This window comes from Plectropomus leopardus, chromosome 9, assembly GCF_026936395.1.
Source record: "Plectropomus leopardus strain MGB_pleo_1.0 chromosome 9, ASM2693639v1, whole genome shotgun sequence".
Classification (NCBI taxonomy): domain Eukaryota; kingdom Metazoa; phylum Chordata; class Actinopteri; order Perciformes; family Serranidae; genus Plectropomus; species Plectropomus leopardus.
In genome coordinates this window covers 4,121,335-4,138,842 of record NC_142184.1, presented here as the reverse complement: position 1 = coordinate 4,138,842, position 17,508 = coordinate 4,121,335, and the positions used below count along the sequence as shown (strand labels likewise).

Here is a 17,508-nt window from a genome sequence, read left to right as displayed (position 1 = left end):
TTGCATCTTTGGTCATTTTTGGTCATTTTTTCGACTTGTGAAATTATGATGTTTTTGGCCCTTGTTGCAACTTTCTTTGCTATGGCGTGTCTTGGCAGGTTATTCTAATCTGTTTACAGCTGTTTTTAGCTATTTTTGAGAAATGTCAAATTTTGACATTTTTGCCTTACTATAGCCTTGCATCTTTGGTCATTTTTGGTCATTTTTTCGACTTGTGAAATTATGATGTTTTTGGCCCTTTTTGCAACTTTCTTTGCTATGGTGTGTTTCGGCAGGCTATTCTAAGCTGTTACCACCTGTTTTAGCTGTTTTTGGGAAATGTGAAATTTTGACATTTTTGCCTTACTATAGCCTTGCATTTGTGGTCATTTTTTCGACTTGTGAAATTATGATGTTTTTGACCCTTTTTGAAAATGTCTTTGCTCTGGCGTGTCTTGGCAGGTTGTTGTAATCCCTTTACAGGTGTTTTTAGCTATTTTTGAGAAATGTCCAATTTTGACATTTTTGCCTTACTATAGCCTTGCATCTTTGGTCATTTTTTCGACATGCCAAATTATGATTTTTTTGGCCCTTTTTGCAACTTTCTTTGCTATGGCGTGTCTTGGCAGGTTATTCTAAGCCGTTTACAGCTGTTTTTAGCTGTTTTTGAGAAATGTCCAATTTTGACGTTTTTGCCTTACTATAGCCTTGCATCTTTGGTCATTTTTGGTCATTTTTTCGACTTGTGAAATTATGATGTTTTTGGCCCTTTTTGCAACTTTCTTTGCTATGGCGTGTCTTGGCAGGTTATTCTAATCTGTTTCCACGTGTTTTCAGTTGTTTTTGAGAAATGTCAAATTTTGACATTTTTGCCTTACTATAGCCTTGCATTTGTGGTCATTTTTAGTCATTTTTTCGACATGGGAAATTATGATGTTTTTGGCCTTTTTTTGCAACTTTCTTTGCTATGGCGTGTCTTGGCAGGTTATTCTAAGCTTTTTCCATCTGTTCCTAGTTGTTTTGAAAATGTCAAATTTTGACATTTTTGCCTTACTATAGCCTTGCATTTGTGGTCATTTCTGGTCATTTTTTTGACATGGGAAATTATGATGTTTTTGGCCCTTTTTACAAGTTTCTTTGCTATGGTCTGTCTTGGCAGCTTATTCTAAGCATTTTCCATCTTTTCCTAGCTGTTTTTGGGAAATGTCAAATTTTGACATTTTTGCCTTACTATAGCCTTGCATTTGTGGTCATTTTTGGTCATTTTTTCGACATGGGAAATTATGATGTTTTTGGCCCATTTTGCAACTTTCTTTGCTGTGGCGTGTCTTGGCAGGTTATTGTAATCTGTTTGCAGCTGTTTTTAGCTGTTTTTGAGAAATGTCAAATTTTGACATTTTTGCCTTACTATAGCCTTGCCTTTTTGGTCATTTTTTCGACATTCCAAATTGTTGTGTTTTTGGCCCTTTTTGCAACTTTCTTTGCTATGGCGTGTCTTGGCAGGTTATTCTAATCTGTTTACAGCTGTTTTTAGCTATTTTTGAGAAATATCCAATTTTGACATTTTTGCCTTACTATAGCCTTGCATCTTTGGTCATTTTTTAGACTTGTGAAATTATGATGTTTTTGGCCCTTTTTGCAACTTTCTTTGCTATGGTGTGTTTCGGCAGGCTATTCTAAGACATTTACAGCTGTTTTTAGCTATTTTTGAGAAATGTCAAATTTTGACATTTTTGCCTTACTATAGCCTTGCATCTTTGGTCATTTTTTCGACATGCCAAATTATGATTTTTTTGGCCCTTTTTGCAACTTTCTTTGCTATGGCGTGTCTTGGCAGGTTATTCTAAGCCGTTTACAGCTGTTTTTAGCTGTTTTTGAGAAATGTCCAATTTTGATGTTTTTGCCTTACTATAGCCTTGCATCTTTGGTCATTTTTGGTCATTTTTTCGACTTGTGAAATTATGATGTTTTTGGCCCTTTTTGCAACTTTCTTTGCTATGGCGTGTCTTGGCAGGTTATTCTAATCTGTTTACAGCTGTTTTTAGCTATTTTTGAGAAATGTCAAATTTTGACATTTTTGCCTTACTATAGCCTTGCATCTTTGGTCATTTTTGGTCATTTTTTCGACTTGTGAAATTATGATGTTTTTGGCCCTTTTTGCAACTTTCTTTGCTATGGTGTGTTTCGGCAGGCTATTCTAAGCTGTTACCACCTGTTTTAGCTGTTTTTGGGAAATGTGAAATTTTGACATTTTTGCCTTACTATAGCCTTGCATTTGTGGTCATTTTTTCGACTTGTGAAATTATGATGTTTTTGACCCTTTTTGAAAATGTCTTTGCTCTGGCGTGTCTTGGCAGGTTGTTGTAATCCCTTTACAGGTGTTTTTAGCTATTTTTGAGAAATGTCCAATTTTGACATTTTTGCCTTACTATAGCCTTGCATCTTTGGTCATTTTTTCGACATGCCAAATTATGATTTTTTTGGCCCTTTTTGCAACTTTCTTTGCTATGGCGTGTCTTGGCAGGTTATTCTAAGCCGTTTACAGCTGTTTTTAGCTGTTTTTGAGAAATGTCCAATTTTGACGTTTTTGCCTTACTATAGCCTTGCATCTTTGGTCATTTTTGGTCATTTTTTCGACTTGTGAAATTATGATGTTTTTGGCCCTTTTTGCAACTTTCTTTGCTATGGCGTGTCTTGGCAGGTTATTCTAATCTGTTTACAGCTGTTTTTAGCTATTTTTGAGAAATGTCAAATTTTGACATTTTTGCCTTACTATAGCCTTGCATCTTTGGTCATTTTTGGTCATTTTTTCGACTTGTGAAATTATGATGTTTTTGGCCCTTTTTGCAACTTTCTTTGCTATGGTGTGTTTCGGCAGGCTATTCTAAGCTGTTACCACCTGTTTTAGCTGTTTTTGGGAAATGTGAAATTTTGACATTTTTGCCTTACTATAGCCTTGCATTTTTGGTCATTTTTGGTCATTTTGACAAATTCTGTATGTTTTGGCCCTTTTGAAAATGTCTTTGCTCTGGCGTGTCTTGGCAGGTTGTTGTAATCCCTTTACAGGTGTTTTTAGCTATTTTTGAGAAATGTCCAATTTTGACATTTTTGCCTTACTATAGCCTTGCATCTTTGGTCATTTTTGGTCATTTTTTCGACTTGTGAAATTCTGATGTTTTTGGCCCTTTTTGCAACTTTCTTTGCTATGGCATTTCTTGGCAGGTTATTGTAAGCCGTTTACAGCTGTTTTTAGCTATTTTTGAGTAATATCAAATTTTGACGTTTTTGCCTTACTATAGCCTTGCATTTGTGGTCATTTTTTCGACTTGTGACATTATGATGTTTTTGACCCTTTTTGCAACTTTCTTTGCTATGGCATGTATTGGCAGGTTATTCTAAGATGTTTACAGCTGTTTTTAGCTATTTTTGAGAAATGTCCAATTTTGACATTTTTGCCTTACTATAGCCTTGCATCTTTGGTCATTTTTTCGACATGCCAAATTATGATGTTTTTGGCCCTTGTTGCAACTTTCTTTGCTATGGCGTGTCTTGGCAGGTTATTCTAATCTGTTTACAGCTGTTTTTAGCTGTTCTATGGAAATGTCAAATTTTGACATTTTTGCCTTACTATAGCCTTGCATTTTTGGTCATTATTTCGACATTCCAAATTCTTGTATTTTTGGCCCTTTTTGAAAATGTCTTTGCTCTGGCGTGTCTTGGCAGGTTGTTGTAATCCCTTTACAGGTGTTTTTAGCTATTTTTGAGAAATGTCCAATTTTGACATTTTTGCCTTACTATAGCCTTGCATCTTTGGTCATTTGTGGTCATTTTTTCGACTTGTGACATTATGATGTTTTTGACCCTTTTTGCAACTTTCTTTGCTATGGCATGTATTGGCAGGTTATTCTAAGATGTTTACAGCTGTTTTTAGCTATTTTTGAGAAATGTCCAATTTTGACATTTTTGCCTTACTATAGCCTTGCATTTTTGGTCATTTTTTTGACATGGGAAATTATGATTTTTTTAGACCCTTTTTGCAACTTTCTTTGCTATGGCATTTCTTGGCAGGTTATTCTAAGCCGTGTACAGCTGTTTTTAGCTATTTTTGAGTAATATCAAATTTTGACGTTTTTGCCTTACTATAGCCTTGCATTTTTGGTCATCTTTTCGACTTGTGAAATTCTGATGTTTTTGGCCCTTTTTGCAACTTTCTTTGCTATGGCGTGTTTTGGCAAGTTATTCTAAGCCGTTTACAGCTGTTTTTAGATGTTTTTGAGAAATGTCCAATTTTGACATTTTTGCCTTACTATAGCCTTGCATTTGTGGTCATTTTTTCAACATGGGAAATTAATAAAAAAATAATTAATAAAAAATAGCTAAAAACAGCTGTAAACGTCTTGGAATAACCTGCCAATACATGCCATAGCAAAGAAAGTTGCAAAAAGGGTCAAAAACATCATAATTTCACAAGTCGAAAAAATGACCACAAATGCAAGGCTATAGTAAGGCAAAAAAGTCAAAATTTGACATTTCCCAAAAACTGCTAAAAACACGTGGAAACAGCTTGGAATAACCTGCCAAGACACACCATAGCAAAGAAAGTTGCAAAAAGGGCCAAAAACATCATAATTTGGCATGTCGAAAAAATGACCAAAGATGCAAGGCTATAGTAAGGCAAAAATGTCAAAATTTGACATTTCCCAAAAACAGCTAAAACAGGTGGTAACAGTTTAGAATAACCTGCCGAAACACGCCATGGCAAAGAAAGTTGCAAACAGGGCCAAAAACATCTTAATTTCCCATGTCGAAAAAATGACCAAAAATGAACACAAATGCAAGGCTATAGTAAGGCAAAAATGTCAAAATTTGACATTTCTCGGAACCAGCTAAAAACAACTGAAAATAGCTTAGAATAACCTGCCAAGACACGCCATAGCAAAGAAAGTTGCAAAAAGGACCAAAAACATCATAATTTCCCATGTCGAGAAAATGACCAAAAATGACCACAAATGCAAGGCTATAGTAAGGCAAAAATTTCAAAATTTTACCTTTCCCAAAAACAGCTGAAAACAGCTTAGAATACCTGCCAAGACACACCATAGCAAAGACAGTTGCAAAAAGAACATCAAAAAAGAAAACAAAAGAAAAAAACATCATAATCTGGCATGTCGAAAAAAAAAGACAAAAAATGCAAGGCCATAGTAAGGCAAAAATGTCAAAATTTGGCATTTCCCAAAAACAGCTGACAAGAGATGGAAACAGCTTAGAATAACCTGCTAAGACACGCCATAGCAAAGAAAGTTTTTTCGACACACCAAATTTTGCCCTTTTTGCAACTTTCTTTGCTATGGCGTGTTTTGGCAGGTTATTCTAAGCTGTTGCCATCTGTTGGTTTTCAAATGGTTTGGGAAATGTGAAATTTTAACATTTTTAGCCATGCAATAGTATTGGTGTTCACAATCTTTGTGAATTGCTTCATAGCAGCCTATCCATTTCACAAAATTTTGTTTTAACCGCTTGCAATAAAATGTCACTGCAGTGTATGTTGAAAGATCAGTGTTATAAAGTCTTGCACGTTGAAAGAAAATGCTATAAAATGTCATGATAATGACATGAATAGGCTTCTATAAAAGAATTCACAGAGATTGTGATAGTACTGTACATTATTAAAAATGTGTTATATTGTGTTATAGAGGATGTGTTAACAAAGCAGTTGAAATGTCATATCACAGTATGTTAAAAAAATCAAATGACCATTAAAGCATAAGAAACCATAAAAAATCCTTAAAAATTACCTTTTCTGAAGTGGATCAGTATCATCGTGTAGTTGTCTCGTTCCGCCACGAGCCAATGGTGACACATGTAATGTCTTCCTCCAGGTCTCTGGGTTGAAGGGACCTCGGACAGCAGCCATGACGGAGATTCTTCCCCTCATCTGTACGCCACTGTTACCTGTCATCTGTAGCTTAAAAGTTGAAAATTGGTTAGGTACAAAATTTAAGCAAGCAGAAAGTATTTGGGTTATATTCTGGGATTCACTGTCAGTTACTCACCAGCTCACCAACTACCAGCCGTTGTCCAAATGTGAGGAGAAAACAGCGACGGTTTGAAATTAAAGTTTAGAATACTTTGGAAAAAGAATGAATTGGAACAGAAGCTGTAATTTACATGTTTTTAATGAAAATAAATCTGACATGAATTGAACATTGGCAGTTTAAACAGTATATGGTCTCTCTCTTTTACAAAATATCTTTGTGAATATTTTCATCCAATGATCTCCTCTTGTGGTCGACACCAAACTGTCCTGTAATAAAACTGACTACACTGTAAACAGCAGCCGTTGACAGTGTAATCAGCGCAAGACACTGCAAACAGGTTGGTAAACTTCACCTAAAGTATATTAGCTACTCTTGTCACAAGTTAATGTAATTTATCTTTTCATCTGTATCACTACATGTGGCAACAACAGCTGAACCCAAAAAACCATAAATAATTTGCACAGACTTCATAAAATGCCACGACGGCAACGCTGCAAAAATGCTGCGTGGCTCATTAATGTTCATTTAAAAAAAAAAAAACAACTTACAAAAGTCTAAATAATTTAACTTAGAACCAAATTATAAAAAGAATTATTGCAAATGGAAGACAAACACTTGGTTAATATTTCCCTTTTACAGGCTAACATTTCTCAAAAAGTAATGATTACTCAATACTTAACACAACATGTGCAGTTTAAATAAAGGAGGTGAAAATAAATGCTGTGGCACATTACAGGTAAACACGCTGAGGAGGAGGAGGAGGAGGAGGAGGAGGAGGAGGAGGAGGGTCAGCTGACAGAATAAAAGCTGCATAGAATCAATATAACAAATCTCTAATGTAGAGAAGACGACTTTGGAAGATCGTGTGCTGTTTCCACTCTGAAGCAGAGTCTTATATTTATCAGTTATCTCGTAATAGTGTTTTTTAAATGTCTTTCATATTTTGTTCGCTTTGACGAAGGAAGTCACGCTGTTTAATGCCAAAATGTACTTTTCTTTTCCATGGGCGTGAGAAAGACAACGGTTTAGATATACGACTCTGCTCTGAAGTGTCTCAGTGCAAACTGTGAAGCGTGGGTTCATCTTCACTAACGTCATCAGAGCAGGAGAGAAAACCGAGACCCAAACCCTGCTCTTTGAAAGAAACATGTCTTTGTTGTTTTCACAAGTTTTAGCTCCTTAACTACAAATGATGTAATTCTATGTTTCTGTGGACCATTTTACAATGTATGCTGTAAAATATAAAGGTTTTTTGATTGCTTCTTTTATCTTTCAAACAGCGACTGGTTTTCATTTACGTGACAATAAAAAAAATAATAATAATAAAGCAAACTCTTGAAACTTGCCTGAACACCTCAAAGTTAAGAGTGACGTCTATATTTATATTTCTATTATGTCTCAATCTGTAGATTATTTTGCATTAAACTGATTAATAATTTTAGCAATAAGATATCAGTTAAAAGTGAAAACTGCCTGTTTTGATAACCTTGTATTTAAACTGCTTTTTGTTTTCGACCATCTGTCTGAAGATATTTAAATGTTTACATTTCAGAAGCTAAAAGGGACTAAAACAACCATGTTTACGATGTAAATAGCTATAAGTCACTTCTTTTAATCTGTTAGTCTCTCAAAAACATCATTTTACATCATCTCTTACATGTTAATGCAGTTTTAGTCCAGATGAGTGTGAAAACTTCCATTGTGTTATTTCACAACCACCCTGCAACTTTGAAATAATTTTATAAAAGAATTTTATAAATATATATATAAGCTTATATATATCTTAAAAAAGTGTTTCAATTGCAGTTTTGTGAAATTTGGCTTTTTTGAATCTCTACCTGCTTCTGTGAGCGTAAAAACTTTTTTCAATAAATTGGAGGTTTTTTTTGTTATTTTTTTAATTCATGCGTTTCCATTAGGCGTATTTTATACTGACAATTTCAGTTCGTGCAATTTGAGGGTTAATGGAAATGAAACGCTCTTTCCCTCTTCCTACTGGGCATCGCGTGTGTACTTGCAACAAAAGACGCAGAGATGGTGGATGCTGCTGATTGGCCCAGTCAGAGAGGGAAAGAGAGCATTTCTGCTGAGCTAACAGAACCTGACTTAAACCCAGAAACAAACAAAAAAATAAAGAAAACCTGACCATGTCTCAGGACCTGTTCGCCTGAACACCATCAACTCTCCTGCTGCGACGCTCCGGTGCAGACGAACCCAGACTTCAAACACAACAAAGTCCCTTTAACACACGAGAGAAAAAAACATCAGTGGAAGAACATTGATGTGAAATCTCCACATGAAGAATCATTTTAAATCCAAAACACTGATTTAAACTCAAATAGCTGATTTGTTGAGATCAAAACACGATTCTTCATCTGGAGGATTATCAGCAATAAATAAATTTCAGTGACTGTCAGTTTTCATAATACAATAACATACTTCACACATTTCATGTAGAAAAATATTATTACCTTTGTTGCTTAGTGAACAAAATAAAGACTCGGGATTGTGAAGCAAAAAGGCAAAGTGCAAAAACAACAGAGGCCCTACAGGAGGTGTTCGTGCTGTCGTCTTTCGTCAGACATGGCCGCCTGTAACCGCTGGTCACCAGCTTAAATAAAAAAAACACTCATAGTTTTTTAGAAAAACAAATAAAATCCACCTCGTCTTAACAACAATGTTTTAGAGGCAGAAAATGGGCACAAAGATCCCGTGAGAGGCCTCTGCTGGATTAAATATTTATCCCTTTATGACGGTAAAAACACAATAAATAGTATTGGAGTGAAAACTAGTTTTCTAAAGTTGTTCATGAACAGAAAAGTCTTTTTGGTTGAAGTTCACAGTGAAGACAAAAAGAGGAAGCCTGTAGCTACAGCGAGTTCAATCCAAGAAACATGAATCATGTGTTTGCAGTCCACCTTAAAAACTTGACCATAACGGACATGAACTCTTGCAGTGGGACACAGTGTTCGTGTGACCTTTAACCCTTTGAAACCTGAGCAATTAGCTTGATTTTTTTTTTTTTTTTCAAAAACGTGAGGGTGACAAGCAACTTAAGAAATGGCCCCAAAAAATAGCAAGAAATTACTTAAAAGTTACAAGAAAATTACATCACAATTATAAAAAAAAGTAAAGAAAAGTAAAAAACAAACGGCAATAACAATGACGAAAAAAAGGGAAAATGACCTCAAGAAAGTGCTGGAAAATAAAAAATCCTTTTTCATTTCACACTGACATTTTCTAATCCCCCAAGCTAATTTTCAGGTCATTTCTTTGTCAACTTTTCCTTTTTTTTAAATTTGTGGAACATTTCTTGCCAAGTTGTGCAAAGGGCTTTTTTCTATTAATTTTCTAATGTGTCAGAGGATTAAGAGAAGAAAACGGATATCTATCCAGGTGTTACAGGGTGAAAGAAGCAAACAGGATGGGAGACTATCTCTGCGGCCGAGATCTGTTTCAGTGCGATCTGAATTTTTCTAAAGGACGTGCTGCATCTGTGCGACCAGCAGAGCGAGCAGCAGTTAGCTCATCGTTCACACCAAAGCAGCGAGAAAGAGGGACGACAACATGAGATCAAGACGGAGGTCAAAAAACAAAGCAGCTGTCTGTTTGAATCTCTGGATCCAAAGACAGACAGAGGAGGAATAACTCTTCAGGGTCTCTCAGGAAAGGCACTTAAACATCCAAACTGCTCCTGTGGAGCTTCTGACGGCAGCAGACTGCAGCTCTGATGTGAAGCAGTGAACGTCTCCCTCGATAAATTAAAGTGCGACCAGAGCCGTGACGAAGCGACAGAGTGGGAGCATAAACGACAGATGTAATATCAGGACTGCATCATTAATAAGTGCTGACTTTATTACACTAATGCCAGCGAGCGTCTGAACAAGAGACGGACCGATGAAACACACCAGCAAGAAGAGAAATTACTCAAGAAAGAGTCACCACAGTGCTGCAGTAACTGCCGTCATGGCCTGAATTTATCGCCTTGAAGTGGATTTCACACAAGTTTCGATACAAATATGGAAATGTTGGCAATATCTCCGCTGCAGCTGCAGAACACAGGCAGCACATTGATTTAAGATGCTCTTAAATGCACATAACTTTGTGTTTAGTGACTGTCAGCACATTTCAGTTCAAATACGGAGGGTTATTTTTAGCCTTTGCGTCCAATTTCAGTCTACAGTGCTACAGAGGCAACAAAGTTGACATAACAGTTTTAGATGTTGGAAACGACAAACCTAAAATAAGGCGACCTAAAGCACAAAGAGGTCTGGGGAAAATCTTGGGAAAATTAGAGTTTTGAAAAGCAGTTCAAATGAGTATTAAAGGAATAGTTCAGATGTTTTGAAGTGGGCTGTATGAGGTACTTATCCAAAGACAGTGTATCACAAACCTAAACCTAAAAAAAAAAAAAAAATTACCTTTAGACAGCGATTTAGACAGCGATTTCCAACAGAAATGAAGCCGTTTTGTTGCTCTCTCCAAAGCCAAACTCTAAGAACTAAGAAAAAACAGTGATTTAACGTGACTGAGCACAGGAGCTGCCGGTCTACCGCTGCCTCAGTCGGTTAAACAGTTTGTATTATTGTGTCATTTTAGCATTTAAAGGGTTAGTTCAGATTAAGGCTGGGTGATACGGCATTAAAATAATATTGCAATATTTCATGACTGTATTGCAATACACTATATATATATATATATTGATATTTTTAAATGTCCTTTTAACTAATGGTAACTACTTAAATACAAAATTACTGAATGACCTGCAGTTACAATTAAGTTAAAATGAAGTAGCTACCGTGGTATAATAAAGGTGAATACACTACTGTTAAAATAACATTTGATAAAATGTGGTTTTGAGAAAGTTAAGAAAAGTACTTTAAAATGAAACTTTACATTGAGGCGTCAGTGGCTGAGTGGATAAAGCAGGCGCCCCATGAACAAAGTCAGTGTTGCTGCAGCAGCCTCGGGTTCGACTCCCGCAGGAGGCCCTTTGCTGCATGTTATCCCCACTCTTTCCCCCCTTCACACTCATCTGGCCTACCTAACAAAGGCTTAAACATGCCAAAAAAAATAATATAAAAGTATTTTTATCTTTAAATCAAAGCGGGACCCATGGTGCTTTTATTTTGAAGGACCTGGCTCGTCTCAGGCTGGAAGTGTCGATGTTTTCGCTGTGAACTTGAAACTTCCAGTCAACAGCTGGATGTTAGCAGACAGTTAAACAGATGCGGCGGCGCTTTTAACTGTGAGGATTCATTCACTGTGAGCAGGCAACAAACCAACAGCTCTACAGCTCGTATATTACTTCCGTAGTTGCAACATGTGACTAAATAGTCACGATTGGAGCTCTGCAGATACGAAAACACGCCTCACCTGCTCGCACTATCGCCACAACCACTCATTAAGTTAGACTGTTACTGCAGTGCTGTTAAACTCTCCAGTTCACAGTACAGTATTTACAAATCGCAGTAGTGCCCCATGGTCACAAAATGTAACTAAATATTCACGGTCTGGAGCTCTGCAAAAGCCCCGCTTTGTGTGTGTCTGCGAGTGGCAGAGAGCCGTAGGAGAAAGCAGGAGAACCCAAAAAGCTGGTGGCTCATAATTCTGAAGTAACAATTTATACTGCATGTTCGCAATATAGTAATTTTAAATATCACACGTGGAACAAGCCGCGATACCTCGAGTACATTTGATATATCACCCGCCCCTAAGCAGCAGAGGACCAGCAGCTCCTGTGTTTGACAAGATAAAATTATTATTTTCTTAATGGAGTCTGTGGCTTTGACGAGAGAGTAGATGAAAAACTGAATCCATAAAAGGTTTCCCCATCGAAACAGACTGTCTGGTGAAAAGACAAAGTCCTGAAAACAGTTTATTTGTCCTCAAAGAGGAAACTCTTTGTTTCTCAATATAGGGTATACTTCAGCTGATACTGATTTGTGTTTAGGTGGATGTTTTTTAAGGAGGCTAAAAAATATTTTGTTGCTGACCACGACCACAGCAGGAGATTGCTTTCTCCAAACTGGGGTCGTGCCGACTGACGTCTACTGTACGCTGTACAAAGACAGTGGATAAGCACCAGATACCGCCCAACATCAAAAAACCCGAGCTGTACCTTCAAGTTAAAAAACGTCTTTGAAAACTTCTCTTTAGATTTTTTTGGAACTAAATTTCTTTCCGCACTGAAAAATGGTGACGTTATCCTTTGAAAGATGAACAGCTGCAGGGTCGTTTTTTGGGCCAGGATGTATCTCACCTGATCAACTGCACAGATTTTAAAACTCAAAACTCAAATTTAACCAAAATAACCTCAATCTGTCGTGCAAGTTTCAATCAGCAATCGAGTCGTGATCAACAGCTGAATGATTAAAATCTCTGCAGAGGAGCTGGTGAAGGAACTCTTTGATAAACCAACAGGAAGAGAGCCAAATGTGTGAAAACCAAACAAAAACACCAAAAGAAAGCTGTGATTTTGAGCGTTGTGAATTTGACCTTATGATTCAGTGCCGCTGAGCCAGGCACCGATCCTGCTGCTGAACCGTCAGTCACAGTGTGTTGTCACTTTGGTGTTTGGGGGAGGAGAGAAGGCGATGTTACTCTCTGCGCCGTTCAGCCAGGCCTGCTGTCGTACTGCCGTCACAGCGTGGATGAGCTTTGGTGTCTGCGGCGTGAGCAGGCAGTGCCTCGGTGCCTCTGAGCCAGGCATCAGGAGGAGCCGTCCGTCACAGTGTGGAGCTGGAGGGTGCTGGGAGTCAGTGTGTCGCTGCTACGACTGCTGCTGCTGCACCAGCCTCCTGTAATGTGGCATGACTTTACTCTCAGGGAGGTAGAGCGCCATCTCCAGGGCGACCAGGATGGTGAACTCAAACGAAATCAGCTCCCTCCTGCTGATCCTGAAGCGCTCCTCCAGTTTCTGCAGACACAGAAATCACAGAATGAGACAAACACCGTGATTTCTGTCTTTCTGTGGTAAAACTAAACTGCTATTTTATTTTTTTCTTTTTAATTGGCCTGTAATATTGTGATTTTTGTAAAGCTTAAATTTAGCGGTGACATCAGTAAAATCATGTCAGCAGTTTTTGGAGTGAAAATCCTGTGAAAAATAAAGAGTGTTAGATTTGAATGAATGATGATTAAGTATGATTCAATATGACAGCTGTACAACCGGTGCAGCATAAAACACCCTCTGCCTCGAAACTCTCGATACAAATATGGAAGAATTTTTCTGTTATATTTTCAGACTAACTGATAAGTTTTTTAATGTGCAAGATGTTTGACAAAATCACAAAATATTACATTTGAATGATATAAAACAAAGAAGTTCTCACAATGATGAAGCTGAAAATAGCATGTTTGTCTTTTTTTCATCAATATTTGATATTAACAATAAATCGATCATTTGAATTGTTTGTGATTTATTAATCATGTTTTGATGAGGAGCCCTTAAATGTGGTAATTAAGAAATAAGGAAGACATGTATCGAGTGGAAAATTATACAGTTAAAATAAATTTGCTCTGATTTCTGTGACGTATCAGCTGTCAGATGTGTACTGAAATATCTGCGATGAGTTAAAAATGCCACTTTTCAAGTTGGGATCTGATAAAAACAGCAGTACTGATGTCTCGTGTTCTCTTCTGTGTGTGAGGAGAGTCGTGAGTTAACGGTGAGGACAGAAACTGTCCTGCAGCTGTGAGACGCTGCAGGTCGTTTTCCACCTGCTCAGGTAGATCAACATCACAAACATCTGAGCAAGAGCAACATGAGCTGAGTGACAGGCAGAGCACCCACCATGATCCTACGGTGTGTGTGTGTGTGTGTGTGTGTGTGTGTGTGTGTGTGTGTGTGTGTGTGTGTGTGTGTGTGTGTGTGTGACTCACATCGATGAGGTGTTTGACCTCCTGTTTCTTGAGGTCACTGCTGATCTTAGCAGCCAGTAGGATGCAGGCAGCTGACACCAACTTCCTGTAAAACAGCAGCAGTAATAGGAGCTCACAAGACATAAGAATTACGGATGGAGGAGGGACAGGCGTGTTTCACATGTACCTCAACAACTATTTAAAATCCAACTGTCACACAACGTTAAACAATATCAACAGGCAACATCCAAAGTAAAACGCAAACATCTTTATCAAAAATCTACACAAAACAGTCCCATTTGTATTATACAACAGAGTTTCAGGGCCACACTGAGGAAAAACATTTTTTTGAGAATAAAACTGTAATATTATGATAAAAAATCATAATATTACTAGAATTAAGTCGTAATTTTGCAAGAAAAAAGTCTGAATTTTATTAAAATAAAAAGTCGTAATTTTACAAGAAAATAAAGAGACATTTGTGAGAATAAAGTCGCATTTTTACGAGAAAGGGGATACCTGTTTTGTTCTTGTGATATCGGGTTGACAAGACTGGGACGTACGTACGTATGGACAACCCAAAAAAATTTTAAAAAAATAATAAAATAAGTTAAACCAACATGGAATCAATCTATGTTACTGTATGCAACCACTGCAGATGAATGCAGTCAGTCAGCGCTGTATATTAATTATTAGATCAGTCTGCACCATCAGAAAGACGTCTGAGTTGTTGACAAACGGCACTCCTGAGTATATTTGTGGTTAGCATGAATTTACTTTTTAGTTTTCCGCAATCACCTAAACTGTCAAATAATGCCAGTATTCAGCGTGAACGAGCATGTTTTTATGAGGATCAGATGTCAAAGTACCTGTTCTGTTTGTTGAGTCGACCCTGCAGCACCAGCTTCTCAAAGTAAACAAACGCCATCGCGATGGTGACGGGCTGCATGCCGCAATCCTCCCCAACGATTCTCATCTCTCTCTTCAGACTGTGAGGCACAGAAAGTCACAAAGTCAAAGAAAGTTTTTATATGATGCATTTCCATACAGGAGTGTTAGGGAAGTGTAAACATCTGTACTGCATAAAAAAAACCAATTTTGTCATAATATTAAAATTTCTGAGAGTTTCAGACTCCTGAGGGTATTAAATTGTTTAACGTCAGATACTTTACCTGCGTATCTTGCTGAGGGTGAGTTTAATGTGAGGAAACTTCTCCTTAAATGTCTCGTTCATGTCTTTCTTCAGATCAGACGGTTTGACGTATTCTATTACTGTCGTCTGGAGGGTTAAAAAAGAGAAGTCATGACAGAAAGAAAAGGCAGAGGAGGAGAGGAATTCATAAACAGAGGAAAGAATCAATTTGAAGTCACGTGAAAGTGTAAGCAGTGACATTCAAGAGTAAAACAGTGGTCGGTGATCGTATATGAAACCTACGAGGGAGCAAACACGGAGAGTATTTGTTTCTCGACTGCTGCTTCATATGAACACACACACACACACAACAGCACAGCGATCTCTAATCAGTGTATCTGTGTGCCTTTTAGACTTGTAGGTATCACAGTATAACAGCATGCTAAAGTATATAGGAATTTCAAAGGTATGTTTTTTAATACAGTCATACATACAGGTGCTCCTACTATTCATCTCATTACATGTAGTGCACAGCAGGCACCACAAAAACTCAGTCTCTGGTCTCTACTTTAGTGCTGATTTTAAATGTCAGTTTCTACACTTAGAATTCAGAATTTGAAGGGTAAAAACTCTTCTATAGATAAATGCATATTCTGTAATAATGTTCAGGTTTGAAGTTAGTTAAAAGACTTTACTGCAAAAAATGGAAAATAATATTGTATTATTCTTTATAGTTTGTTAAGATTACATTTTTGTTCTCTAGGGGGATGAGATAACATTTTTTTTTAAATCTTATCTATCTATGATCTGGACAGAAGCTGGTTAAAAGATTAAAACAAAAAAAAAGGAAAATAATATTATTACATAGCATTTTTAAGACAGTTTCAGGAAGAGGCTATTTTTGTCACGTTTTTGTGCCTGTTTATTCGTGCTGGTCTGTATGTGTGTTCATAGTGTGTATGTGTGGGTCATGGAGAGGTGATGCTATAGGTGGTGAGATCACATTGTGTAATGCTAACACACACACACACACACACACACACACACACACACACACACACACACACACACACACACACACACACACACACACACACACAGCAAGATCAGTGACAAAGCAGCCCACCTCAGCAGTAATCTCCTCTGATGGATTAAACAGTAATGATAAAGAGTGTGTGTGTGTGTGTGTGTCCGTAGTTTTTAATTCATCTCAGCAGAGGGATAAAACTAAGCTGCTGCCTATAGGATCATTACGTTGATGTGTGTGTATGTGTGTGTGTGTGTGTGTGTGTGTGTGTGTGTGTGTGTGTGTGTGTGTGTGTGTGTGTGTGTGTGTGTGTCTTTTCTCAGTAGTGATTATTCTGTTCTGGGAGGTCTATAATCCTCAGTCCTTCTTTCTCCTCCACACTTCTGTCGTCTTTTCTTTATTTTCTCTGCCTGTCGCTTACATTTTTTTTCTGCTATCGGACAAAACCTATGTGCAATTTTGCTCTTAAACAACTAATGTTGTATTATTTAAATATATATAATTTGGATGAAGTGTATGAAGATAATTATTTCATATCACTTAAAAAAACGAACTACTTTCAGAGGTAAAAAACAAAGGCAGAAGCAAAACAACCATCACCACATTATCTGTCATCACACGAGGCTGCTGGATATTTACTGCAGGTACAAAAATACAGTGACTGTCTGTGCACTTCAGGACACACTAAAATATGTAGCGCAGCACATGCTTGGGATAACAATATGTGTTCAGTGTCTTCTTACCATGTAGGAGGCAAAGATCAGCACACGCTTGTGTTTCCCACAAGGCCACTGGGGGTCACTGAGGATATTTGGGTCGTAGTCCGTCACATCCTCGAGACCTGGACCACACACACACACACACACACACACACACACACACACACTAAAGTCAGAGGAATCACAATACTCAAAGTATCCTGTTTTGTAAAGTAATGTGCCAACACCTTGCGCACTTTGCAGCAATAACATTTGTCCTTTATATGTGTGTGTGTATATATATATATATATATATATATATATATATATATATATATATATATATATATATATATATATATATATATATATATATAATTCAGTAAACTCCTCTAGCTAGTGTTTGGCTTACTATCAAACCAATATGAAACCGTTCACACTGCCCAGCCATTATGATATCACACAGTTTCATAACTGAACATAAGCTCACGATTTCTGGTAGTTTTTGTTGTTAACCATCATATGAAGTGTGAATACAGCAGCCTCAAGAGCGGAGCCTCAGAGACTGAAGAGACACGTCATAACAAGACTAAAAATATAAACCTGCTATCAACACACGCGTGCATGTACGTGTACGTGTACACACACACACACACACACACACACACACACACACACACAGCTGTGTTGTGATAATGAAAGGTTTCGGATTAGAGAGAGAGGTTTAGAGGCTAATACAGGGCTCTGTCACAGTGTGTGTGTGTGTGTGTG

At 37.4% G+C, this 17,508-nt stretch overlaps 2 protein-coding genes across 4 annotated transcripts in view; one reads left to right on the top strand and one right to left on the bottom strand.

The window, feature by feature from the left end:
* Positions 1-6,560, top strand: part of LOC148188649 (uncharacterized) — a 29,720-nt gene extending 23,160 nt beyond the window's left edge. For all 3 annotated transcript variants that reach the window (XM_088081719.1, XM_088081721.1, XM_088081720.1), the window contains one exon: positions 5,859-6,560. In XM_088081719.1, the coding sequence (XP_087937845.1) occupies positions 5,859-5,944 (86 nt within the window). In that variant the 3' untranslated portion in view covers positions 5,945-6,560. The remainder of the gene's footprint in view (positions 1-5,858) is intronic.
* Positions 6,138-17,508, bottom strand: part of cables2b (Cdk5 and Abl enzyme substrate 2b) — a 37,782-nt gene continuing 26,411 nt past the window's right edge. Inside the window, exons 6-10 of the mRNA XM_042491551.2 lie at positions 16,783-16,880; positions 15,053-15,159; positions 14,750-14,869; positions 13,902-13,986; positions 6,138-12,936 (exon numbers count right to left, since the gene is read on the bottom strand). Of these exons, the coding sequence (XP_042347485.2) occupies positions 12,790-12,936; positions 13,902-13,986; positions 14,750-14,869; positions 15,053-15,159; positions 16,783-16,880 (557 nt within the window). The 3' untranslated portion in view covers positions 6,138-12,789. The remainder of the gene's footprint in view (positions 12,937-13,901; positions 13,987-14,749; positions 14,870-15,052; positions 15,160-16,782; positions 16,881-17,508) is intronic.